Here is a 27685-nt window from a genome sequence, read left to right as displayed (position 1 = left end):
TTTGAAACGTTACAAATACTTAATATCTGTAGATGGACTATCCAAATCAAGTGTTACCCCTCTAGGTTTAGCGACTCTTCAAGAAAGGGTTTGCCACATTGCCTTAAGAAAATCAAATTGCAGCTGATCTGACTGTGTGATGGTGGTTTAAGGTCTTTTTTCTCCATCTTATCGTGTCCGTTGGAGTCTCTCTAAACCTCTAGTCTCCTATTTTCACCCCTATTTGTTTTCCAAGAAACATAAACAAGGATTGTATGTCAACATACAAATATACAAAAGACTTTGAAATTAAAATAATTAAGGTAACTGAATAAAACATAAGAAAATAAACAAATACATATAAATAATAAAAATACAAAAACCATAAATTCTAATAACCAATGTCCAACTGTATCTAATCAGTCACCATAAAGCATCAAATTCACTCTGTTGACCCAGTAAAGTTTCCACATCTGTGTGTTCAAGATAATTAATAAAAGGACCCCGTATTTTTTATTTTAATAACTCGTGTTTTCCCTCAATAGAATATGTAAGTTTTTCTAATATAATACATGCAGACAGTTAGCCATTTACCAATACTTAGACTGTGAACATTTTTCTAAACAAAGATATACATAAGAAATATAAACACTATTATGTTCTTTTATGTTTATGGTAACCAAGATAAGAAGACAAGCTTGGGCTCCACACAATCCTCACCCATATTTCCTCTCTACAGCCTGTTATGGTCCATCCCTGGGCCTCTCCCTCCCTCTCCTCCCCCACTGATGTCCCGGTGCTGCATCGCTCTGCCTCATGGCTGCTGATGATGATGATGCTGATGTCATCGCCGCCTCCCAGCATCCCTGGCACAGCAGCGCCGCCATTTTCCCCCCTCTTCTCAGACTGACTGACGGACAGACTAGGCCGCTGGAGCATCCCGCACCCATCCTCCTGTTTATCCATCTGGGCCTCGCTCCTCCCTCCCTCCCTCCCTCCTCCTTTCTCCCCACTCTCGTTTCTAATTGACGCACCGCTGCGTTCAGCACTCCAGCCCACCCAGCGCTGCTGCTGAAGCTGAATCTCTCTCTCACTCCCCGGCGGATTCTCCATGTATGGATGCGCTAAGGAAAGGGATGCTGTAGGCTGACCAAAGACAGAGAAAAAGACATAGAAAAAAAAAATCACCACAGGCTGCTGAGGAGATTGAAGAAGGAGGGACTGGAGGATACTGGCGCTGTTTTGAATGGGCAGAGGATTCACCCTCCGCGGCCGTCGAGTGTGAGTTGCTGAGGTAAGATTTTTCACGGCACAGCATCGCTACTGATGGGTGTCACGCCTCGGCGAGGGCAGTAGGTGTGTGTTGTTGGTGATTTCGAGGCCTTTTGGACGTGTGAGGCTTTTTAATAATGACGCTGCGTCAGGATGTGTGGTGTTAGATTCCGCCGCTGTCAACAATTGTCTTTAAAAAAATAATAATACTTGAATCGGGCTTTTAAAAACAATCACACCATCGGCTCCCAGAATCAAATGGATATACAAATTAGGCCCATGGAGCCTGTAAATGTAATTTCAGCCCTGTTAATGTGTGCTGACCTCCTTTCTGACGCAGTGGTGGATGATTTGGAGTCTGTGCCGTTTGTGTTTACGCGGCCTGTCTTTGAGGTGCGGCAGGCACAGCAAGATGGAGGAGACAATATTTACACAGCTCAGACATATATCTCATCTGTACCGTGAATGTATTCAATAATGTTATTAGAATTTGTGACCTCGTCGCATTTTTCCTCTTCAGATAGTGTCTTGCAAAGATTGTTCAGGAGGAATTGTATTTTTCCACCGATGGAGGCTGGGAAGATGGATGTGCGCCGCGCTGTGTTGAAATATAAACCCTTAGAATTTATCTGATCGTCAACACAGATAAAAAAAAACAAAAAACCTTTTAAAGGTTTTAATGAAAAACAAGAGTAAGAGAAATTACTGTCAAGATGATCTGAAAAACACCACAGTTAATTCCAGACATGAATGTGTGTTATTTTCTTCTGTGACGGGGGGACACAGTTTCATAACAAGGCCTTTCAGCCCTGATAGATGAGTCCAGGGGTTGATGCCCGAAGAATAAGCAGCCATTTTATTGTGGAATAGCAGGGATGCTGTTGATCTTCCTGCCAAATAATGATCCAGCCATTTAGTCAGCATGTTTTGCTGTGCTGTGTGCGTCTGATGCTGACTGATTCAGGGCCTGAAAATGGAGGATGTGTCATAGTCTTAGCTGTTTGGTGAGGCTAACAAGGCTCTGTCCTCAGTATTTAATTATAATACAAACAACAGGACACGGATGATTCAGAGTATTGTTTTTAATTCTATATTTTTAGGCTGTTTTCCAGCTGACAGGTTAGTCTGTATTCACTTGCGTTGGTATTAAATCTCTATCATCATCTATCTGTGCAGGTTCCAGGTGTGTGTCTGTGTAGCCACACAGATCTTCAGCTCTTCTGCTCACCCAAACACCCACCTGCAACATGGCGGGGGCTTCGGTCAAGGTGGCGGTGAGAGTCCGACCCTTCAACTCCAGAGAGATGGGGAAGGACAGCAAGTGCATCATTCAGATGTCAGGAAACACCACAAGTGAGTATAAATCCGATTTGGAGTATTTGACCTGACTGCAGAACTGTGATGGATGTGGAGTCACCATTGAACCCCCAGTGCCCTTTGTGCTCACCTTAAATCTGAGTTTCAGTAAGACTGCTGATTCATTATTTGTTCTCTAAAATGTCAGAAACTTGTGGAAAATGGCCATAATTTCAGAGTATTGACACATTCTTCAGAGTCTCTTAGTCAGGTAATTGTCCAGTCTGCTGACCTGAATCACAACATGTTCATATGTAACAGTCTAATTGAGCAGTTTTAAGGTCATGTATCTTTAACTCACGACTTTAGAGTGTGAACCCAGAAATGTAGCGACATTGCTTCTATTTTGATCTTATTCCTGTGACCTACATTTAGCCACGTTTAATTACAGTTATTTGCGTTGCAGGCAGCTTTGCCCTCCAGTAACAAGAGAGTGGGCAGGGAGGCATCTTGGAAGCTAGAGAAGGAAACAAAAGCTTCAGTCAGGCCCAAAGCCTGTCTCTATGTATGTGTGTGTGTGTGTGTGTGTGTGTGTGTGTGTGTAGGATGTAGTGACCGTCGCAGCTCTACTCTCTCATCATACGAGCTGCAGGGACCAAAAAGACCTCCTTGTTCTGGTTGAGCCCAGACGTGGGGTCAGCTGATGCAACTGTGTGTGTGTGTGTGTGTGTGTCAGCTTGTTGTGCCTGTCGGTGTTTTTAATGACCTCATTAGAGCTAAAACTTGCATTGTTTCAACTCATTAACTTCATTGACTCTGAATGCTCACAGTTTCCAGCTGTTGTCTTCTTATATTTGTCTGCGTTATGGTCACGCTGATCCCCGCGAGGATAAGTGGATGTAGCTAATAGATGGATGCATACTGTGTTGTTTCTGGCTGGGTGCGTATTTCAGCAGGACGTTGCTGCTGCTGTGTTGAACTTGTCCACAGGGGGCGATTCAGTGGTAGTCAGTTTTGAAGAGCCTCTGCTCCTGCTCAGTTCTTGTTTCATATAATATTCTAATATTATTCTAATATTAATATTCTTTAAAAATAATGAGCGGTGTATTTAAGACGGCTGCATCTGTCAACATCAACGTCTGTCTGTTGATGAGCTTTTGACACTTTATGATCTCACCTTTAGACCCACATTTTCCCACGGTCATTTAGTCATGACCCACTTTTACAAAATTCAAACCAAGCAAATATATTTTTCAAATAGTCTAGTAAACACATGTCATCATGACCTTTTTTAAAAAAAAAATTACAATACACATATTTTTATTCCTGCAATCTCTAATACTAAACTGAGGATGAACATCACAACTGCTGATTCTTAATTATATGAATAAGATAACATCACTGCATAACCTATAAAACATGTTTCCTTTAACAGACATTTGTAGAAGCTTTTCAGTCTAAATAAAAGTAAGACATCAGATAACTTTTAACATAGATTTGTTTTTTTACCCCACCAGTTGAGAAAGCAGAATGTAGAGGTACACTATTCTACTAATGTACAACTAAACTGAGCAGGGCATGTTTTTATTAAATAAAAAAGTATTACATTACTGATTATGTATTATATATTTTCTAAGGATTTTTTGTCATTATTGAAGGTGGAAAGTAGAGAGGGGGGAACGACATGCAACAAACAAACAGCCTGAAATTGAACCTCGGACGGTACAATCACATTAAAGCCAGATTATATGCTGGGTGGTCCATCTATTTACATGCTTTAGTGGATATTTTTTATTAATTTCTTTAGAAATAAGCACATAAGAGTTTCCCTCCATCCGAAAGCTGTCACTTTTCTCTTCAGGATTTCTGGTTCTTTTCACACAATGATCAAATAGAAAACTTGGTTTGCAAGACATTTAACACAAGTGTAGACACTGAATGCAGGTTTCAAAGAGTCTGCTCACAATGTTCTCAGTCTTGTTCCCAACGAGGAGACAATGTTACAGTATTTTCTTTTAGGCACCAGTATGTGATTTTGTATTAAGAGTTTTGAGAACACAACTCCTTCTGGAGCATAAATTTGGCAAATTTGTTTGTGTCACCTGTTCTCAAAACTGCACTTCTGTCTCTGACACAACTGGACTGAATTGATCATGATGGAAAATGTTTAGTAATGAGATATATGTGTGTGTGTGTGTGTGTGTGTGTGTGTTATGACATGATAAAGGTGCAAGAATGTTTTGCATTGAAAGATGCTGAGTCATCAGGGGCAACTGTGGTGGTAGAGCGGGTCGCCCACCAATCAAAAGGTTGGCGGTTCGATCCCCGGCTCCTCCCGTTGTGTGTTGAAGTGTCCTTGAGCAAGATACTGAACCTCAAATTGCTCCCGATGTGTGAATGTGAATTAATGGATCGTTTACGTTTGTGATGAGCCTTTGCCATCACCGTATGAATGTGTGTGAATGTGGCCTGTTGTGTAAAATCACTTTGAGTGGTTGGAAGATTATCAAGGCGCTATACAAGTACAGTCCATTTACCATAATGTTTTCCCAGTTTGCATCCTGTAGTTTGTATGTAGAACTGACTGTAAATAGACTGCAGGGAAAAAAGAATATGCAGGTTATAAGAGTGACTTAGTTTCTGATGTCTCTAACTGATCTATTTTCCTCTATTTTAGCGATCCTGAACCCCAAACAGCCGAAAGAAAATAAGAGTTTCAACTTTGACTATTCTTACTGGTCACACACCACGGTGAGTTTCACTGCATCGCTAACTAGTGAGATCAGAAATTTGCTCTAAAACAAGTTATTAATAATAATAATGTTATTTAACTTAATAGAGAAAGAAACGTGTTTGCTTTTAGCACCAAATGTTTGTCTTTCCATCTCTAATTCTTTATTGTCTCTCTGTCTTGCAGCCCGAGGACATCAACTATGCGTCGCAGATGCAGGTGTACAAGGACATCGGGGAAGAGATGCTGCTTCATGCCTTTGAAGGCTACAATGTGTGTATATTTGCATACGGCCAGACAGGAGCGGGCAAAAGCTACACCATGATGGGGCGACAGGAGCAAGACCAGCAAGGAATTATACCTTTGGTAATACAGAATACATTTCTGACCTATAATTAAAAACAAAATCTAAATGTGAATATTCCTACTGACAAAGCAAATATCTTTTTCACGTGCAACTTTGACCACAACAACTATCTGTTTTATGTGTTTTTAGCTGTGTGAAGACCTTTTCACCAAGATCAGTGACAGCAATAATGAGAACAGCATGTCTTACTCTGTGGAGGTGAGTGATGTCCAACTCTACTTTAAAGATGTTCCCATACCTGAACTTTGTGTAACGGGTGATACCATTTAACGATCCGATACAAGTGCATTAAAAAAAAAAAAAAATATATATATATATATATATATATATATATATATAATTTTTTACCTAGTTTGACAATCACACTGCTGACATTTAGCTAGTTATGGCTAATGTTACACTGCTGGAAATCAACTCTTCTTCACTGCTCTTAAAGCTTATATGACCTGCCCTACACTGCCTCTGATTGGCTAGTACTTGTTGCTTTCGTTGGTTTGGGTTGGTTAGATTGGTTAGGTTGTGTTGGGGGGAGAATTATTAGGGTAAGCAAATCAAAGCCAGGGTAGGCCACGTCATGACTTCGCTATCCTGAAAAATGGCGAACACGGCGCTGCTGGGAAGTTGCAGGGTCCAGTTTCAGGGTTAATAAGTAATATGGTATCGGATTGGTGCACAGTTAGCGTTATCACAGATACACAACCTTGCATTTTAGACAGTATAGGAGGCATTTCCAACATTGGTATCGGTATCGGAACAACTCTACTCTATTCACAATGTCCTGTACAAACGTGGACATATAAAACTATGAATATCAAAAGTCTACTTGATGAATTAAGTTGTGATGCTCTCGGGCATAAATTGTAGTTTTTCAGATAATTTAAAGGAAGCATAACAAATATTTCTGTTAGATAGTCATAACACTAATTCACTTCATTTATAACCTTTTATTGCCCCAAGAGCTACCAAGTAGTAACGATAACCATGATAACCAGCTTATGATTTAATAACTTGCCTCCTGCAGGTGAGTTATATGGAGATCTACTGTGAGCGCGTGCGCGACCTGCTGAATCCCAAGAACAAAGGAAACCTTCGTGTCAGAGAGCACCCTCTGATGGGACCCTACGTCGAAGATCTGTCCAAGCTCGCCGTCACGTCATACAACGACATCCAGGACCTGATGGACTCTGGAAACAAGGCCAGGTAACGAGACTGAGACTGGACTCCCTGAGATAGGTTTTTGATGCATGAATAAATTAATCAGTTGTAGTAACAAAAGATGGATGGAGCAGATAATGAGTCAGCAATATGCACCTAACGCAGCATTTTTTTTCTTTCTTTAAGGACTGTGGCTGCAACCAACATGAACGAGACCAGCAGCCGCTCCCACGCCGTCTTCAACATCATATTCACACAGAAGAGACAAGACATGGAGTCGGAAAACACATCTGAAAAGGTTCTGACAACAGGCTCAGCTCAAAGTCCTGCCTTAGAAATCACGCTGCATGACTGGAGGATGATGATTTTCTGCCTCTCAGACAAACAAATTAATAAGAGGAATAGTTTTCTTATTCTCAGCCTTGTTCACCACTGCGGCCTTAGAAGAGATGCATTTATTATCTTTTATGGCCTGAGTGTCTGATGAATGTCTTGTTGTATTGAATGATAACCACATGTAACCACGTGTATTTTGTGTCGTTGTAGGTCAGCAAGATCAGTCTGGTGGACCTCGCTGGCAGCGAGAGAGCCGACTCAACCGGAGCTAAAGGAACCAGACTGAAGGTGAGAAGAAGCCTTTAAGGTCGTATTTATCGTATTTCTGCACACAGAGGAAATAGAAACACATTAAGATTGTTTGAAAGAGGTATTTCAAATATAAAATGTGCTCGTGAATAGATGGATAAATTCTTAATAAGAAATATTTAATTTTTTTATCTTTGCAGGAAGGAGCAAACATCAACAAATCTCTAACGACACTGGGGAAGGTTATCTCAGCTCTTGCTGAAGTGGTATGTTTTTTACACGACACAAAGATATGCTGTTACAATTTTTATGTTATGTTATAAATAACAAATGTTGGCATTTCTCTTCCAACTATCAGGACTCGGCACCAAACAAGGTCAGTAATACCAACTACCACACATTTGAAACAGCCAATAGAATATATACAATACTTAAAAAATATTTTTCCGACATGTTTAGAGAAGAGATTGTGTTTATTTTCTCTGCAGAACAAGAAAAAGAAGAAGGTGGAGAGTTTCATCCCCTACAGAGATTCAGTTCTGACTTGGCTACTGAGGGAAAACTTGGGTATGCACAGATAATAATAATCCTTAGCTTTTACCACAATAAAATCATTTTCAGTATTAATTCATGCATTGTCTCACTTCTGTGTCTTTTAGGAGGAAACTCTCGTACAGCCATGGTGGCTGCCCTGAGCCCTGCTGATATTAACTATGATGAGACCCTCAGCACCCTCCGGTGAGGACAATGTCAATGAAGGCTCTTTTCAAAGATCATTAAATCAGGTTTTTTTCCCCCAGGGAATAGCTTTTTAAAGATAATGTCACACTTACACCACAGGTTCAACCCGCAGATTAGATTTTGGAGCATTTTGCTCCACACTTTTGCATATTATATGAGGAAAATGGTTTCTTTTAGCTCAGTAGTGTCACATTGTTTGTGGTTTAAAGTGTTTGTGTCTTAACAAATGCATGCATGATAATTTCTCTCGTGAGTTTTGCTGAGCTAATGCTCAGTAGCATCCCTCTCATTTTAGTTTGCCCATATTGTCTTTAGTTGGTCATTGTAATTCAGCCTGAGGAATCATTCTGCGTAGTGCAACGGATTCTTAACCTCAATGACCTTTGTTTCTTCAGATATGCTGATCGTGCCAAACAGATCCGCTGTAACGCTGTGATTAACGAGGATCCCAACAACCGTCTGGTGCGTGAGCTGAAAGATGAGGTGGCTCGCCTCAGAGACCTGCTGTACGCACAAGGACTGGGAGACATCATAGAGAGTGAGTGTCGCACAGGGAAACACAACTCTAGCACACACATAGGCACACACACACAAACCTGAATTCAAACCTTGTGTGCAGTTTAATTAACAGAGGATGACAATTTAACTTGGAGTGTGGGTGTCTCTCACACTCATTCTCTTCTCTCCTCTGTTCTATCAGCGTATCGCTGCACCGGCCCCGTCATCACTGGTTTGAAATGTGTGTATAACTCGAGCAAGCCTGCGCTTTGCAACTAATAGAAATAAATCCCGGCCTTCCTCCTCACCACACCAGAGACCAAACTATCATTCCCAATTTGTGGAGTCGGACATAAATAAAGAAAAAGATATTTAAACCCTACATGATGCATTAGAGCAAGAAAATAATCTATAAGGTTGTTGCTGTATTAAGTTACTCTCAGGAATTCAGCAAAATGGCCTCCTCCATTAGTTCTGGTTTCCATGGTAATATGTGCTTGTTTAATCTGCATAGTCCAGCCTCTTAATACTTTCATCCTCATAACACAATTTTGAATTGGGTAGGATTTTCTTTTTCATTGAAAAGGCTTTGCACCGTGATCATATGGCGGTTCATTAAGAATATAAAGCAGACAGAGTCAAAGCGTGCTTTTCTTTTTACGATTAGTGGTCAAGGAAGAAAGGACTGACTGGGAGGATGCCATTTTAGATTGCTGGGAAACTATTTTCTTTGCACCCTGGTTCTCTGTGTGTGGAGCTAACTGAAGCTATAAGTCAGGTGCTTAGAGGCCTGCATCGCTACCAAAGGCTGTGCTGAACAGTTCAAAGACATTAGGACATGCAACACATGAAAAAACAGAAAAAAACAGAGGCTGTATTAGATGTTTATGCATTATAGTGATGTATATATTTTTATATTTTCTTTTTCATAACATTCTCATGCTTGCGAGCTTGTCGAGTGTGTCCATGTGTAGTTCAGTGTCAACTACAAATTTGGCATTTTGTGCTCTATCAGTTTGAGTTGCCTTTTCTCTCTGTCTGCGATGGCTTTGGTAAGCAAAGGACCTCTGCTTCTTTGATCCATTATTTGAGCTTTCTCTTCTTTTTTTTGTACTCCTCCCCGTTGTTCCCCCATTTTTTTTCCTTTTTTATGTTTCTCCGCGTGTTCCTCTCAATCCCCGATGTCTCTCCTGAATTACCCGGCGTCTGCTCCTACCTTCCGTCCTTCCTTCCTTCTTTCCTTCCTTCCTTCCTGCCTTCCTTGCTCACTTCCATGCAACGCCTCTCTCTCTGGCAGACCTGTGCGATTACAAGAACTTTGTGAATAATCGCCAGGCTGTCAATCAAAGGGGTGATCTCTCCACAGTGTCCAATGCCATGACAGGAATGAGTCCCTCCCCCTCGCTCTCGGCCCTGTCCAGTCGTGCCGGGTCCATCAGCAACCTCCACGACCGCATCTTCAGCCCGGCCAGTGAGGAGGCCATCGAGAGGCTCAAGGTATGGAGCATGATGGTGAAATTGTTCTTGGTGTAGAGTTGGGAAATGGGAGGTTAGATATGTGAAAAAAAAGGTGAGTGGGAATAAAAAAAATCTAATAAATGTGGTGTAAAGGCTCTTGATAAATCATTCCACTTCCAGTGGGTGTAACTTACATATCTGTCTTTCTGCCAACAGGAAACTGAGAAAATCATCGCAGAGCTCAATGAGACATGGGAGGAGAAGCTGCGACGTACTGAGGCCATCCGTATGGATAGGTGCGTCAAACATATTCATGCATGATTCATGGTTTTGTAACATTCAATCAGATTATCCTCCTATATAAATAAGAAATTTGCGGTACGTTTAACTTTTTAACACCCACTTGCCTTTAGGGGTAGTCCACCTGAGATGAACATGGACATGAAGTTGGTTGGTTAATGGATATGTGATGTTGTTGGATTGTTAGACAATTTTGAAAGTAGGAATACATCATATTTTTAGCTCTAGAGATGGAAATGTTGGTGCACCACTTGGTCCAGACTGAAATATCTCAACATCTATTGGATAGATTTCCATGAAATGTTGTACAAACATTCATGGTCCCTAGAGGATGAATCCTAAATACTTTAGTGATCTTTTGACTTTGTCCTGTACTTTGGTTCCTGACCAAATACCTGCAAAACAAATCATATTGAAATTCATATCAGCCACAGCTGTACTTTCTGTTGTGCTAATTAACAAATGCTAAACATCCGCGTACTAGCATTCTCATCGTTTGCCCTTCTTCAAGAATGCGCTGTACATGACCACAGTCTAATTTTAAATTCATGTTTCAAAAGAAGTAGCAGTCCAAGAATGATTTACATAGTCCTCATATCTTGTGGGATGAACACTGGGAGTTAAAAGGTTAACTAATGGTAGAGGTGATATAAGGTAGCTGACGCTAACCGTGAGGTTGCTTCCTGTAGAGAGGCCCTGCTCGCTGAGATGGGTGTCGCCATGAGAGAAGATGGAGGCACTGTGGGCGTCTTCTCCCCAAAAAAGGTAAGATATTTGTCAGTGTGGCACAATAAATCGATATATTTACTGTCTAAACTCACACAAACACCAAATTACATTTCAGACCCCTCATCTGGTGAACCTGAACGAAGATCCACTGATGTCAGAGTGTCTGCTGTACTACATTAAAGATGGCACCACCAAGTAAGGTTTTTTTATATATATATTTGAGATTTAATCCAGATGCTGTTTCTGGGAATTTGTCTCAAGTGGATTATCTTGTCTTCCCTCAGGGTTGGCCGTGAAAATGCCAAGACTCGCCAAGACATTGTTCTCAGCGGCCATTTTATCAAAGATGAACACTGCACCTTCAGCAGCACCACAGGCCCTCAGGGAGAAGGTAAGGGTTGTTCTCTCTGTGGCATAAAAATAACAGCATTAAATCAATGTTGTGATGTTAAATCACAATGTTAAATGTAAGTGCATATTGAAAATAGAAAAAGGCAGTCATTTGTTTATGTGCTGAATACTTTGTTATAATAGTTATATAATCTTCTTGAACAGGATGTGTCATCCTGGAGCCATGTGAGGGCTCAGAGACGTATGTCAACGGGAAGAGAGTGACCTCTCCAATTGTTCTGCGGTCTGGTACGTGTGAAGCTTCAGATTAAAAAATGAAACAGCGACTGTATCTTGGGAGTAAACAGAGAAATATATCAGGAGGAAGAGACAAACAATCGTTACATAAAACATGAACATATAATAACAAAGGTCTAATCTGTAATAAATAAATTCATCTGCACTTTTTAGGGAACCGTATCATCATGGGAAAGAGCCACGTGTTTCGCTTCAATGACCCAGAGCAGGCTCGTCTGGAGCGAGAGAGGACGCCGTGCGCCGAGACGCCGGTCGAACCCGTCGACTGGGCCTTCGCTCAGAGAGAGCTGCTGGAGAAACAAGGCATCGACATGAAGCAGGAGATGGAGCAGAGGTGTGTGGAGAAGACATTAAATTGATGATGATGAATGTGATCACCGCATTATCATTTACTTAGGTTTAGTTATATAACTTTGTTAACATTTGAATCCCTTTCAGGCTTCAGGAGCTTGAAGATCAGTACCGCAAAGAAAGAGAAGAAGCCAGTAACCTGCTAGAACAGCAGAGGCTGGTGAGTGCAAGCTCTGTTTGATACAGTAATTTAACAGTTATGGTCAAACACCCTCATTTTGATTTTGGATCTCATGTTTTCTTTCAGGACTACGAGAGCAAACTGGAAGCTCTTCAGAAACAAGTAGACTCTCGGTACTTGGAGTCTCCCGAAGAGGAAGAGGAGCCTGAAGAGGAAGGTGGTACTGTCACTTTCAACTGTTACAGACTTATCAAAAAGTAATCTCTGAATCTGGGCTTTTATTTGGTCAAAATGTACTCAAGTATCATGTGTCATGTCCTCCAGTGCCATGGACGGCGCGTGAGACCGAGTTGGCTCTGTGGGCGTTCAGAAAGTGGCGTTTCTACCAGTTCACCTCTCTCAGGGATCTGCTGTGGGGCAACGCCATCTTCCTCAAAGAGGCCAATGCTATCAGTGTGGAGCTGAAGAAAAAGGTGTTTGTTACTTTAACACACCGACCTTAGTCAGCACTATGATATATGATGTGTTTTATGTCAGCATTTATATACATTTATTTAGTTTAGGTAAACATAAATCAGATTTCTCTAAATAACAACAACAGTTTTTAGTGTAAATGTCTTTCTATCTATCTGTTGTTGTTGTCTTGGTGAATCCCTCTTTAAAATCATAATATTTTATTTTTGAAAATAATCATAATCTAAAGTCAGAGTGCAAATTTAGCATCATTTTAATGTGATGCTGGTGCATGAAGAGTTTGCTCTTCAGTCTAGACAGGAGACAGAGTGCAGATTGGAAAGTGTCTGTCAGTGGCCATTGAGCAAAGTTAATTTAATTTCAGTGTGTCAGTGTGGGTCTCTCAAAAAACATTGATTGTGTTCTAGTGAGTCATCACAATATAATTCACAGTGCTTCATATTGAATGTAAAGTCCAGCCAAAGGTGATATGACGAAGCATAATTTTGACTTTATTTAGGCCAAAATGAAACCTTACTGCGTCATGTCTCATCCTGTTTTTGATTTCAGCCAGCCCTCCGAGCTGCATGTTGTATTACAAAAAGATCGAATTCTTAATTTTATGCCAAATATTGAAGCCAAGAAATACTTCTGATTTTGTGCAACTGTAGGTTATTAATACTGTATTTAATATTAATATTCAATACAGTATTAGTGTCTGACTTTAATCTGCTTCACTTGTTAACATGTTACTGTTTAATGAACACAAATGTGACCATATCAGACCTTCTTTCTTCTCTCTATCATCCACTGCAGATATGATGCAATGATATAAACAAGCAGTCTCTAACGTTTTATGTCTTATATCAACCCACAGGTGCAGTTCCAGTTCGTCCTGTTGACAGACACTCTCTACTCCCCCCTGCCCCCCGACCTGCTGCCCCCCTGTGTGGCCAAAGAGAGGGAGAGACGACCTTTCCCCCGAACTATCGTAGCCGTTGAAGTCCAAGATCAAAAGAACGGAGCCACACATTACTGGACTCTGGAGAAACTCAGGTACAGCGGATTTGTTATAAAGATTGGAAATTTTGGAGACCACATCACCACACACACACATAAACATAGTGCCTCTAATCTACTTTAATATGTGTTTTTTATTGTCTTTTATTTAGGCTGTCTCTTACATACCATTTTGATCCAGCACATAAACTACTGATAGGCAGGCCCTTAGTCAGTTTCTCTTATACTTCCCCCTGCAGGCAAAGGCTGGACCTGATGAGAGAAATGTACGACCGTGCTGCAGAGCTCCCCAGCAGTGCTGTGGAGGACTGTGACCACGCTCTGACCGGAGGCGACCCCTTCTACGACCGCTTCCCCTGGTTCCGTCTGGTCGGCAGGTCCGTTAGCAACTAAACAGCAACCAGTCCGTCTCCTCTGAGGCAGTATTGATTTAAATCCTGCTCTTTTATTGCACAATAGACTCTAAAATCACTTCCTCCTTCTCCTCAGGGCTTTTGTGTACCTGAGTAACCTGCTGTACCCGGTGCCCCTGGTACATCGCGTGGCCATTGTCAGTGAGAAAGGAGAGGTGAAAGGCTTCCTCAGAGTGGCTGTGCAGGCCATCTCAGGTACAAAATATTAGTCTTGTGCCATTGTCGCTGTTCTTTTGAGTTCTTTTGTATTTAAAAATGAGAGTGACACTTTTTAAACATCTTGTCCTCTCCTTCTGTCTCACTTTAGCTGATGAAGAGGCCCCTGATTATGGCTCTGGCGTGAGGCAGTCAGGCACTGCCAAGATCTCCTTTGAAGACAAACAATTTGAGAAGGTACTTCATAGCAGGACATTTATACTGGTGTCCCCTACAACCAATAAAAGTCAGATATAATGTTAGTCATGAGGGTTAGGGTTGTTGTTTAGTGTAAATAAATAAATAAATGTTTATCTTATCTTAAATGGAGTTTAAGCTGATTGTTTTACTGTCTCCAGTTCCAGACTGAGTCGTGTCCTGGTGGTCTTTCCCACTCCAACACCTCCCAGGAGGAGCTGCGAATCGTGGAGGGAGAAGGACAGAATGCCGATATAGGAATCTCTGCTGATGAAGTCAACAACAACACCTGTCCAGGTAGTGTGCAGATCACAGTGGAAAATCCTCTCCAGCAACCAGAATTTAAATGAGAAATGGAAATGCTGGACCTTTACTGGAACATAATGACATATTTGTCATCATTATTAATAGGAAAATTATCTAAAACACCAGATACATGAGTGTTTCTGTGTTTCCTTTCCTGTTTTAAGTAGCCAGCCAGGAGGCTCCACCGAGCCCAGTGAAGGGTTCAGGTCTGGGTCTGGATCTTCCTCTGGACCTCTCCCCAGAGAAAGCTCTGTCCCACCTGAAGATCGGCAGCACCTTCACCTTCAGAGTCACCGTCCTACAGGCCTCCAGCATCTCGGCCGAGTACGCCGACATCTTCTGCCAGTTCAAGTGAGTTCAAGCACCAAAGTCCTTTAAATAACATTGTCAGTCTAATATTAATGTACTTTATATGACATACAATTCTCAGTAAATGCTTCCAGTTTCATCCTTGTCTTTGTTAGCATCCTCTCTTCTGTGAACAGTCTAATGAATGCTAATTTAACCTTACCATAATAAATACATTCATTTGATATCTGTCAAAGTATTATTGCAACTGGAGTTTTGTACTTTTGAATAACAATAGTATATCAATGCATGCACATGTACACCTCTTAATTTACATATGTTGTTAATAAAGCTCATATCTAATTGTTTTAGCACTAAAATATGATCTTAAGAACCAGTTTGCAGTTAAAGCTGCTACACAAAAGTAAAATCAATTGGCTGGCTACATTTTCTAATTTATAACAATAAGTAGTAAATGTCAGTAAATGTTAACTGATTGTAAATGTTTGGGAGTTCAGTCTATATAACAGCTTCACTTTTTTCAGCTTCATCCACCGCCATGACGAAGCTTTCTCCACTGAGCCGCTGAAGAACACGGGCAGAGGACCTCCGCTGGGCTTCTACCATGTTCAAAATGTAAACTCCAAACAGCCAATTCAGACCTGTTATTAACAAATATTAAACCTGATTTAAAATATGTTCTTAGATTATCTATTACTTATGTATTTGAATTGCCTCTCTCCTCTGTTAGATCACAGTGGAGGTGACAAAGTCCTTCGTGGAGTACATCAAGACTCAGCCCATCGTCTTCGAGGTGTTTGGTCACTATCAGAAACAGCCCTTCCCTCCCCTCTGCAAAGACCTGATCAGGTCAGGGAGAAATCTGACCTTTAAATTTAATGAGTTAATATTTTTTAGATAGAAGGAAAGTTTCCTCAAGTTTGTTTTCTTTGTTTTTAGTCCACTGAGACCTTCCAGGAGGCAGTTCCCCAGGGTGATGCCCTTATCCAAACCAGGTTGGCTGTGACATTTAATGTTGTTAATTATGAATATGTAGTATATTTAGTCGTCAATTCAGTTCAATTTAGTACAGTATTGTTTACTCTGTCATTGATCTGTCCTCTCTTCTTTCCTCCAGTGCCAGCCACAAAGCTCAGCACTCTGACTCGCTCCACCGCAGGACCTTGTCACGCCAAATATGACCTCATGGTCTTCTTTGAGATCTGTGAGCTGGAAGCTAACGGAGAGTGAGTCTGTGTTTCCACTTTAATGCCACAAAGCAAGGCACACAGTAAATCTGTGGCTCCCAACCTAGGGGTCGCCAAAGCTTTATTTTAAAATACATTCACAGTAGCCCGATATGTCAGCATTTCATTCATTACTGTGTGGAAAACTAAATGAAATTGTTATTATTAGAGTTTAGATTATTATTAATTAATTAATTAATTAATTAATTAATTAATTACGATTTAAACCCTCTTATTCACAGAACCTTCACTCTCTGCTGAACAACCTTGTCCTGCATTAGAAAAGTACAAAACAAACAAAAGGCTAATAGAACAATGGACAATTGGGAGAAAAGACACTGAATTTGCCTATTATATATGTTTATTGGTTAAAAAAATATATGTATTAGACAAAGAATTGTATTAAAAGTTCCTAAAAATATCAGGAAAAACGCACCTCTGATGCAATATACAGGAAATAATCTACTCACCGAAATATCCATGAAGTACTCAGGGCTCATCAGTTGACTCAATGATAGGAAAGGAACCACTGCAGTAGGTCATATGAACACATCTTTCTGTGTCAGCAGTGAATGCAAAGGTCATGTCAGTTTTACATTTGAGTATTAACCTTTTAATGTGTTGATTGTTTTCCTGTTTGTAGCTACATCCCAGCTGTTGTTGACCACAGAGGAGGGATGCCCTGCCACGGCACGTTCCTCTTACATCAGGTCTGAGCATGTTACATTCAATTACTGTCATGTTGTCCCAGTTACATATGTTACTACTATATATTGCATATATCAGTTACATTCCAGATGTCTAAACTTGTTGCAACAGCACCACTGGAACTCGTAACAAGCTGGTTTACCTCTCATCTTCTCTCTCGACTCTACAGGGCATTCAGAGGAGGATCACGGTCACCATCGCTCATGAAACAGGAAATGATATTGAGTGGAAAGAGGTGAAGGAGCTGGTTATTGGTGAGTGATGAGGCCAAGTTGGTTCAATTTTAGAGGAAAGAAATCTTTAAAAGTACAGTTTTTTCTCTCATCGTGACACGTTTGCCTTCAGGTCGTATCCGAAACACACCGGAGGCAGATGAGACCATCATAGACCCTAACATCCTTTCCCTGAACATCCTGTCTTCTGGATACTTCTGGCCGAAACACAACGACAAGTATGACCTTAGATAGATTTTTAATTTACTGAATGATATTAAACAACAGTTGTAATTCGTTAACAAACCTGTATCATATCGGCAGATCGGCTGCTCGACATTGCTTAAGCCTACCTTTTATAGTCAACTATGATTTTGCTTCAATGCATTTTTCAGTTTGCATGGATCAGTATTATTTGCTGGGTTCAAACTTTTAACAGCTGCAGTTAAAAGTTTCTAACTCGTGTCCTGTTTCTCTTTATCCTTTGTTAATGGCAGCGTCTCCTTGGGAGTTGATCATAGGTATAAATTGACAATCATTTTTTTATCTTTTCAATAATTGCTTCTGATAACAAAATGTCCATTTGCTCTGGGGCTTTTCATCAGGTTGATTCACTTTTCTTCTTTAAAAATCGTGCAGATAAAATGATAACATGTTTGTATGTCGCGCTGCAGAACTTTCTACCGATTTGAGGCAGCATGGGACAGCTCCATGCACAACTCTCTGCTTCTGAACAGAGTCACTCCCTATGGGGAGAAGATCTACATCACCCTCTCTGCTTATCTAGAGGTACTGGAGATGACATGTGATTCATTTTACCTAAACCAAGAACAGTTGTGCCACATTATAACAAAACACTGATTTGTTACTGTCTGATATATTTTAACTAGATGGAGAACTGCACTCAGCCAACAGTGATCACCAAAGATTTCTGCATGGTGTTTTATTCCCGTGACGCGAAGCTGCCAGCCTCTCGCTCCATCAGAAACCTCTTCAGCACCGGCTGCCTCCGGCCCTCTGAGAGGTACAGATTTATGGATTCATACAGCCTGATTACACAACCTCTCTATCTAAGAAATGTAGTTGTAGTTGAATTAATCACTTTTTCTTTTAAATTTAATTCTGAAATTTCGCCTCTCTCCTTCTAAGTAACCGTGTCACTGGAGTCTATGAAGTCACCCTCTGCCATGTAGCAGACAATGGTAGTCCAGGTGAGAAAAAACAGAAAAAACCAAAGCATTTCTACTCTTGTTTGTATTTTTCATTTACAATATTCACAGAACCTTTTATTCTTCTTCTTCTTCAGGCATGCAGCGCCGTCGCAGGCGTGTGCTAGACACCTCTGTGGCGTACGTCCGAGGAGAGGAGAACCTGGCTGGGTGGAGGCCTCGCAGTGACAGCCTCATTCTGGACCACCAGTGGGAGCTGGAGAAACTCAGTTTACTGCAGGAGGTCAGTGTGTAGCCTGAAGTTTGTAAGAGAGATGGCAACTGGAAAATAAGTTAGGGAAGTGTCTTTTATTGGAATAAGTGCATATATAGAAACAACATTTGCTTGAACAAGGACAAAAAACTCAAATAATTTATGTTGATATCTCAACAAAGGAGAGTGTTTGTGGCTCAACCTATTGAAATGCTGCTGGTGTTCTCAGGTGGAGAAGACCAGGCACTATCTGCTGCTGAGGGAGAAGCTGGAGGCGACTTTGCAGGCAGGACAGGATGCACTCTACAAGAGCAGCGACATCAGCGATTTTGCAAAGAGTCCTGTCCTCAGCCACAGTCCCGGCAGCAGCCCTGCACCAGACAGCCCCAACCAGAGGCAGAGAGAGCTGGCTGCCAAGGTGACTGCTGGTCTCTAAAGGCCTCAAGAATACTCGTCTCAGCTTATTTTTTTTATTGTTTTTTTTAAAAAAAAACTCTTTCACTTTCTTCTTTCCAGTGTCTGCGTCTGCTGATGCACACCTTCAACAGGGAGTACAGCCAGGTGAGCAGCAGTGCCAGTGAGAGCAAGGTGAGCCCCAGCCTAGGCCCTCTAACCCGGCCCGTTAATCCTTCTGAACCTTTACCGCTAAATATTTAAGCCCCGCACTTCAGCCACTCTCTGCCCGCTGCATTCATCCATTATTCGTTTTATTATAATTTTCCCAGCTCAGATTCTTCTTTTGAAGATTTCTTTCTCCTTTATCTCATTTTATGTCTTAACCACTCAGTAGACCTGAGTTAGATATTATTCACAAACAATTCTTAGACTTTGTTTGAACCAGCTGGATGAGAGATAATATTGACTCATGTCTACTGTATGTGTCCGTATATCATACCTTTTAAAATAATTTAGTTTCCCCTCCTCCTTTACCCAGCTTCATCCCTCACTGTCCCTCCTCTTTAGACTCTGCGAGGCTTCCACTAACCCGATGTTACTCCTGCATGTCCTCTTTAACATGTTAATCAGTGAGGGGCTCTTAGATAATGAGGATTATTATTACAGTGGTACAGAGATGGTTCTGCAGTACATTGCTAGAAAATGACAAATTGTCTGATTGAATTGTTTTCTGAATGCATGTCTGTGTTGTATGTGCTTAATTGTTTGCCGGTTTGTTTTGTCTGTATTTGTATTTGTCCCTCTTGTCTTGTGTGTGTGTGCTTCTCCATGCATGGTTTGTTGTGAATGTGTTTGTGTGTGTGATTGTGTGTGTTTTAGCTTTCTGAGATGTCTGCGTCGCTAATGAGAGACTCCTCCTCGTCCGGACTGAGCACGCTCACTCCGTCCTCTACCTGCCCCTCACTGGTCGAGGGACATTATGACATTAGGTATGTAACTACATGCAGTATCAGCTTATACAGCGTAACGGCCTTTCAGGTTTTAGATACTTCCGTCTACTGTTCCTGAGAAGATAAATAAAGTATATGTTGTGTTTCAAGAACATTTTGAATAATTTATGATCAAGTGATAATTTGACCTTTGGATTACAGTGTCATCTTTGGTGATACAGTAGATGGTTCTTGCTTTGCTGTGCACTGCAGCTTCGCTTAAATTTTCCTAAATTTTCCTAAACAATTTCTTCGATTGTTGTTGGTCCCTCTGTCAAATTTTTATAAGAAAAGTAGGGTGTCAAATGTTCAAATATGCATTTTATATCCATTCTTGATTGGTATGAAATGATTATTTATATGAGAATTGGCAGTGGTGGAATAAGTATTCAAAAAATATACTTAAATGTAGTTAAAGGAGTTTTTAATTGGTTATACAACATTCTCAATTCAAACCTATTCCTTTCTATATTGTTGTTCTTAATTGCCACGTCAGATTCAGTTGGATTGGCAGTGTAAACACAACTGCTTTTGTCCACAGGGGCCGCCAGAATCAACACAAAATGAAAGTTACTTGTTGCTGCTTTAAGAAAAATTATAGAAGTATGATCAGCAAAATGTACTTGAAGTACTCTTTGTGCAAAATAGCTCCTTTCAGAGAGTTTTATTATTGTGTATAACATACTATTGGATTATTATTGCTGAATTTTAATATCATATTTTAAAGGTTAGTTATGTTTTGTATGGAAAATCTGCAAAGTAAATAGTAACTACAGGTATCAAATGAATGTAATGGAAGTAGTAGCATAAAATAAAAATACTCGATTAAAGACAATGAAAATGAGAATTTAACATTTGTTTTTTGTGATGAATTAAGAAAAAGAGTTAGTCAGATGAACAGGCCGAGACACAGTGCCTTTTGTGACATTATGAACACGTTGTTTATGTTGTGTAGACACACTGAACCCAGTTCAGGAGCTTCCACACCGGATCTGGACCCGTACAGTCCAGTGGACAGAAAGAAAGCTCTCAGAGGATGCACCTTTGTTCCTGACATACAGGAGATTCGAGTCAGGTCAGAACACAGACACACACACACACACAAACACAACTACACACACATGCACACACACACACACACACACACACACACACACACACACACACACACACACACACAAAACACACACACACACACACACTTGATCCTGAGTCACTGTGGATAGAATCAACATTTTATTTGTAAACTGCAAACTCATCTGTTCTCATTTGGGCAACAAGCGTCATTTACCAAAGGTTGTGGTCAAGTTTTATCATTTAACATTAGTATTTCTTTCTTTGTATGCAGCCCCATTGTTTCAAAGAAAGGCTACCTGCACTTCCTGGAGCCCCACACCAGCGGCTGGGTGAAGCGTTACGTGGTGGTGCGCCGGCCCTACGTCTACCTGTACCGCAGCGAGAGGGACAGCGTGGAGAGAGCTGTCATCAATCTGTCGTCAGCAAAGGTGGAATACAGCGAAGATAAACAGACCTTACTGCGGGTACGTCCAAGCTTCACTTCAATAGTAAAACTGATAAATAAATAGTAACCCACTGAACCTGAATGAACTTATTTCTTTATTTCATGTCTCCAGACTCCCAACACGTTTGCTGTGTGCACTGAGCATCGTGGGATACTGCTGCAGGCCACCAATGACAAAGAGATGCACGACTGGCTGTACGCTTTTAACCCTCTGTTAGCTGGCACCATCAGGTGAGTGATGGAGAAACTATAGAGGGAAAATCAGACCACAGACAACTGGTAAAAACAGCTATTAGCAACACAGATTAACCCATTTATCTAACGTAACTATTTCACAATATAACTAGATAGAAACAGAGAAAATAACTGTGAATCATTAGAAAGATTCCTGGATAGGAATATGTAATTTGGTACTTATTACCTGGAAAATGGAGATAAACAGGTCAAAAAGGAACTGTATTCAGAAAGTTCCAATGGTATACAAGTTTATTGATCGGTATCCAGATCTGTATATCATCATATCATAAAAAAATTAAAATACAATCTGTCAGAGATCCAGTCTTTAATTTTCTGTATACCGTCAATATCTTACGTATCACCACTTTGGACAGTAGTGTATTTTTGTGCGACACACACTCTACCTCTGACCTGTGAGTTCTGAGCACCTTAACCAAAGAGTGCTTATTATATTGTTTCATTTGATTTTAGGCCTGAAGAGGTGAAAAATGTCAGTACAGTAAAACCTAAATCATTATTTTGTTAAACAATAGTATGTGGTGATCCCTCAGAGTAAAATATATGTAGTAAATATGTAGAACATTAATATATCTTTAATGAATCTCAGTTATCTTCCTCATTAAGATTCTTTTCAGGAAAGTTAACAACTTCTTATTAAATCAACACTATGAAGTAAACTTAAATAACTGTCTCAGAACATTTTGTCTCTTGTCTCTATAATTACTGCCAAATTATTTAGTTATTTTCTAGAAACTTCCTGGGAAATGATTAAGAAATTTCAGGACTCACACAATAAAGCACAACCACAACTACTCTTCAAATAGTTCCTATTCCTTCCTCTAACTCCCTGTTTCTTTGATCTCCTCTCCTCAGGTCAAAGCTCTCCCGGAGAAAGTCGATCCAGTCGGCCCCGCCTGCTCAGAGGATGTGAGAGGTGAACCAGCCTGGTGGAAAACAACAAACAAACGAACAAAACAATACAATCTAAAAGCTCCACTCATCATCTTCCTCTAATGAACATAGACCATATGAACAAACACATACAACCATTTAAATAACCTTGTATATGACGACTCTCCCAGTCCCAAACATCACTCGATCGCTCAACCCAAGAAAAGCTGTCTCTGTTTTCTGCAGTCGCCACCTCAAAACCCTGCATGGTGTGCTCCCTTTAGAAGAAACATAAGGCAAACTAACCACCCAAACCTGTTAATTAACTTACCTCTGCTGGGCATTGGGACTAGTTCTGATTAGTTTTCATGTAGAACTCTGTCATCTGTAAGGCTACCAGTTCCCTGTAGAAAGTTAGTACGTGGTCAGTCCCTCCTTCATTCATAATAACTGAAAATAAGTCCCCAGTTTTAAATCAGCCATTCATGTATTTCAAAATAACGCCATCAGGTGAGGGGGAAAAAAGAAAACATCAAACTAGATGTTTCTCTGTGTAAGTGCAGGGATGATAGCTCCACAAGCACCCATCATATACTGTACATTACCTCAGTTTGGATAGGCTTGGTGCTCTACAGCATAGAGTATTTGTTTTACTGCAGAGGTTTCAGAAAGCAAACTGTCGTTTTAACATTGAAGTAGCATGAGGGATTTGTTAGGACAAAAGGGTAAGTTGTTGTTCCTGTGTCGCTTTTTTTAACTGGGTCCATGAAAACTGAGTTTGTTGATTAGACAAAATAATTATTTTATCAGGAGACTTATGTCCTTGCCTTGTTTTCAGTATGTGCTTCTTTTATTTAATTTTTTACAATAACCTTGTACGTATAAACATAAAGAATAATGTTATTTATTGTTGCTATTGTAGGTTCTCTGCACTGATATTTATCTGTGACAGGACCACTGACCAGTTTTGTTGCATGGCACTTTATTGTCTTTATTGAGTTAATGTATTGCATCATTTACTCAGTTTGCTTTAACCAAAGCATTATTTTCTTGCTTTAATTGGTTCAAACCATCGTCCACTGTGCAGTTGTGTTAGCAGACATTTACGATACTAAAGAGACTGTTTTGAATCATTTTGGCAAATACACGTATTCACTTTCTTGCCAGGAGTTAGATGAGACGATTGTCAACGGTCTCTATGGTGAATATGAAGCTACGGCAAGCAGCCGGTTAGCTTAGCTTAGCATAAATACTGGAAACGGGTAAACAGCTGGCTTGGCTCAGTCTAAATGTAACAAAATCCGTCTACCATCACCTCTACAGCTGAGTATTTATTGTATTAGAGCCAGGCTAGCTGTTTACCAGGTTTTTCCAGTGTTTATGCTATGCTAAGCTAACCGTGACTTTGGTGCAAACCAGTGTGTTATATCTTTGCAAGGTTGCAGTCTTCACACTGATGGGTTGTGCCGAGTTTCCCTCCCTCAGGGAACATTGGTTTTATGCATAACCTCCACATGTAACTTATGGCAAGAAAGCGAATCAGCGTATTTCCCAAAACGTTGAACTTTATCTTTAAACTAATCATTTATACCCAAATTAACCTAAGATGTTTTACATGATGAATACTCCCAAGAGGACAACTGTACAGTATGTGGATAGTTTTACTTTAATTAAATAAGCACTTATTCTGTCTGTGATGGGCCAGCAGAGTTGCTACGTTAAAAATAAGTTTACTATTGTCTAGTAGCTGAATGGAAAGTTGTAATTGACCATGGACCTGAAATCTGTTGAAGGCAGTTGCTTTGAGTGGGCAAGAGCGTTGTCCATGCACCAGATAGTGCCTCCCTTTCTTCACCTTGTTTTCTTCTCTCCCTCCTTCATCACCGTCTTTGACATCAACACTAAAAGTTAGTTATATGTGTCCAAGATTTAGCTTTTATGTAGAGTAAAAGTAGATGCTAGGGGTCTTTTTTTATATTGATGATCTATGTCGATGTTTTGGAGAGTGAATATTATCAATGATGCTATATAGTATGTTGGTATAACCTATAACAGTACGGTACGGCGTAAATCTCATTATCATTGACTGTAAATGTCACATTTAAAAGCAATCCCCCTCTCAGCTTTTGTACTGTAGCTGCTAGATATTTGACAGCCTGATGCTTGTGTCAGAAACCAGTACAGTATGATTAGCTTGGTGTTATTATGACTTTTATGTCCAGGGATGGTTTCTAGTTGCTTTTACTTGCTGTATGTTATTTTGCACTATACCAAGATGACCCCAAATGTTGGTTGGAATTTGTATTGTACTGTATGATTTGCATTTAAAGGGATATTATCTGTATTTGTTGTCATACCCTCTTCTTTTGTAAATCTCTATCAAAGACGTGGTCAGCCAACCATTTCGTCTTTCCTGATTTATTCTCTTGTTTCTTGTCTGACTGGTTGTTTTCAGTTTTTTATCAAACCTGACTTACAATCAGTAAACGTATTCAGGACTCTGCATGCCACAGGCCAACCAACCTGTTAGGCAATGCAGCCTAATACTTAAACAATTGTTCAAAATCTGACTACCACAAAGCTGGTCATTTAGATGTGTTGTTACTTGTGCCTTCTTTTATTTTTAAAATTATTTGTTAGCATAATAAATCAATGGCATTACATTATTTATTTATGGTCATTTTTGGGTCATCTAGGTATAATAAACTGTTTTGTAAAATGCTAATAGATATATCCTCTATGTTGTCTGCTGGAACAGAATATTTGTAAAAATTGAAAGATGGATTATGTCCTTAAAATATATTGCACTCATGCACAAAGCATCTTTATTTACTATGATTTCGTATGATTATGTTTTAAGAATGTATGGAAAAGCCTGGTTTGTGTTTAAAACATATAACAGCCCTGTCCTGACGGGTGGAGAAGATTAGATTCTGAAACTTTGCTATTTTTGCTTCAGCAATCAAACCACTAACAACACTGAACCAAATTGCATTTATTTATTTTAAGTTTCCGACTGGCAGATAACTTGCAGTGCTTCTAACCCTAATAGTTCACAGGTATCATGTTTGAAAAAAATAAAAAAAACACTTTGTGAGAGAGTTTTAGTGCACTGGCCGATAATTGTTGAAAGGTAAATTAGTTGATTATTTTATATTTGGCTGCTTTTTAACTGTCATAGCTGGATCGAAAGCATGCAGGTCCTCTTATCTTCTGCTGTACTCTGTCCCTCTCTCCTGCCTTACCGCTTGCTAATGACAACAGCTTTCCCCCCTCCTGAAGTGCTGCTTGTAAAGTATTGTCATTCATGATCCTTGTAATGACTAACTGGAAACCTTCCTCTTGGCTCTGTCTTGTATATAAATGGAGATTTTCTGTGTTGGGTCTCATCACACAGATGATATTAACTCTCTCTTCCTCTGTATACCATGATGAATAAGAATAACTGGCCTGCTGCTTCGTCAAGTGTCACCCCAGAGTAAAGAGCGCTGATCAGAGATCAGTTTTGCACATTTCAGCTCAGTGTGGGTGAGGTGGTCACTGTGGACCGGGTAAATGATCCCAGGTCTGCTCTCTTGCTCTGAGCTGCTTGACAGAAGCAGACACAGGTCCCAGCCTGTGATGAAGTCTTAATCTCAGTGCTCACGTTTATCTTTTGAGTGTTCTGGAGTTCTTTCTCATGTTTGTGGACACGTAACAAAAGTTGTCAAGAAACAAAATAAGGCGAATAAATAAATGAGTGTTGAAACTTATGCAACATCTTAGTGTGATGTGTCTTATTGTTGCCTTTATACATTACACAGCATGTACAGTTGATTCACTTGAAACCTCAATGTAACGGTAGATTGATGAGTAGATGTTTGCAGCTCTGTTGTTTTGTTCTGTTGTTGTTTTACTTGTTATTGTATTGTCACAATGACTCACCTTGACACCAATAGGAAAATAGTTATAGAAATATAAGACAGGTTGGTTGGTTACATTTCTCCAATATAAATAATAACTGTAGAATTCTATTTTCCACAGTATTAAGTTTGAACTCTTATTAAACATTTATCATATTTGTTTGATCAGCACAATATAAAGAAAGGGTTGACTTCTTCCATAACAGAATTATATCAGATATTGAATTCCCCTTCAATGAAAAAACACAATTGTCCGAATGCAACTTGCAGATTAACATGTCGTCAAATAGGAATATGATGTCTTCCCGGCAAGTACAGAAATCTCATCAGGTTTAACATATTAAAGAAATAGAACAAGACTTTTACACAGCAAATGGATAACAAAACAAAAAGCTCTCATGTCTGTTGCATAACGGTTTGTACTTTTGCACAGGGTGAACATGTGCCTGAGACTGTTCTGTGTATGTGCAGCCTTCCATTATTGATTATGCACTCACCATGTGCTCAGCCGCAGCAAGGCCAGTCGGACTAATCCCCTAATAACAGACGCAGAAATACTGGGCTCCACTCAAAGGCCCGGGACTGAGTGAGGGGCAGTTACAGTACACTATTGATGAACAATACATTTGGCTTAAGCTCTTTTCTATGTAATGAATGTTGAATATTTAACCATGTGTTGTGCTTCTGTTTCCATATCTCTGTCTACCTGTCATCCTGCCCCCCTCACTATGTTTGTACTGTAGGTGCACAGCTATGCAGCGAGCCAAAGACACTTCCAGTAAAGTCTGAAGCACATACTATACGATAAGAATATACTGTCAATGGTTTGAAGGCAGCAACTGGCCTTTGATATTGAAAAAAACTGTGAAAAAGGTGAACGTGAAAACAGTTTTTCGTCAACCAATGAAATGATAGTGATTACAAATAAAAAAAAGAATGAGATCGCCAGTGCCACCCCAGGCGCCCCCCCGGACACGCCCCTGATTAAAGTAACAAGGAAACTGGATTCACAAAAGTATAGACTACGTTAACTTTTAAATTAGTTAAATTGTCTC

General features: G+C 40.2%; 1 protein-coding gene across 7 annotated transcripts; it reads left to right on the top strand.

Annotated features, from left to right (window-relative positions):
• Positions 1-1074: 1074 nt before the first annotated feature.
• kif1ab (kinesin family member 1Ab) lies at positions 1075-26485 on the top strand. 7 transcript variants are annotated; one of them, XM_051400773.1, is made up of 49 exons: positions 1075-1273; positions 2428-2604; positions 5225-5298; positions 5465-5644; positions 5775-5843; positions 6667-6845; positions 6987-7098; positions 7347-7424; positions 7586-7651; positions 7744-7761; positions 7874-7952; positions 8045-8123; positions 8522-8664; positions 8827-8865; positions 9991-10121; positions 10299-10378; positions 11072-11147; positions 11227-11306; positions 11396-11502; positions 11667-11750; positions 11913-12093; positions 12198-12270; positions 12358-12448; positions 12556-12704; positions 13562-13740; positions 13944-14081; positions 14194-14312; positions 14425-14510; positions 14672-14807; positions 14984-15167; positions 15650-15740; positions 15856-15974; positions 16065-16120; positions 16243-16351; positions 16995-17061; positions 17229-17313; positions 17405-17510; positions 17769-17792; positions 17946-18060; positions 18162-18295; positions 18421-18482; positions 18578-18723; positions 18923-19111; positions 19210-19281; positions 19969-20078; positions 21034-21153; positions 21427-21619; positions 21713-21831; positions 22711-26485. In XM_051400773.1, the coding sequence occupies exons 2-49, from the start codon at positions 2499-2501 to the stop codon at positions 22766-22768; spliced, it is 5091 nt and encodes a 1696-aa protein (XP_051256733.1). In that variant the 5' UTR covers positions 1075-1273; positions 2428-2498; the 3' UTR covers positions 22769-26485. The 7 variants fall into 7 exon arrangements, with proteins under 7 accessions (XP_051256733.1, XP_051256692.1, XP_051256716.1 ...); XM_051400732.1 differs by having other exon boundaries at positions 9922-10121; XM_051400756.1 differs by lacking the exon at positions 8827-8865 and having other exon boundaries at positions 14981-15167.
• Positions 26486-27685: the final 1200 nt, after the last annotated feature.

This window comes from Dicentrarchus labrax, unplaced genomic scaffold, assembly GCF_905237075.1.
Source record: "Dicentrarchus labrax unplaced genomic scaffold, dlabrax2021, whole genome shotgun sequence".
Taxonomy (NCBI): Eukaryota; Metazoa; Chordata; class Actinopteri; family Moronidae; genus Dicentrarchus; species Dicentrarchus labrax.
This window is presented reverse-complemented; position numbering and strand designations above follow the sequence as displayed.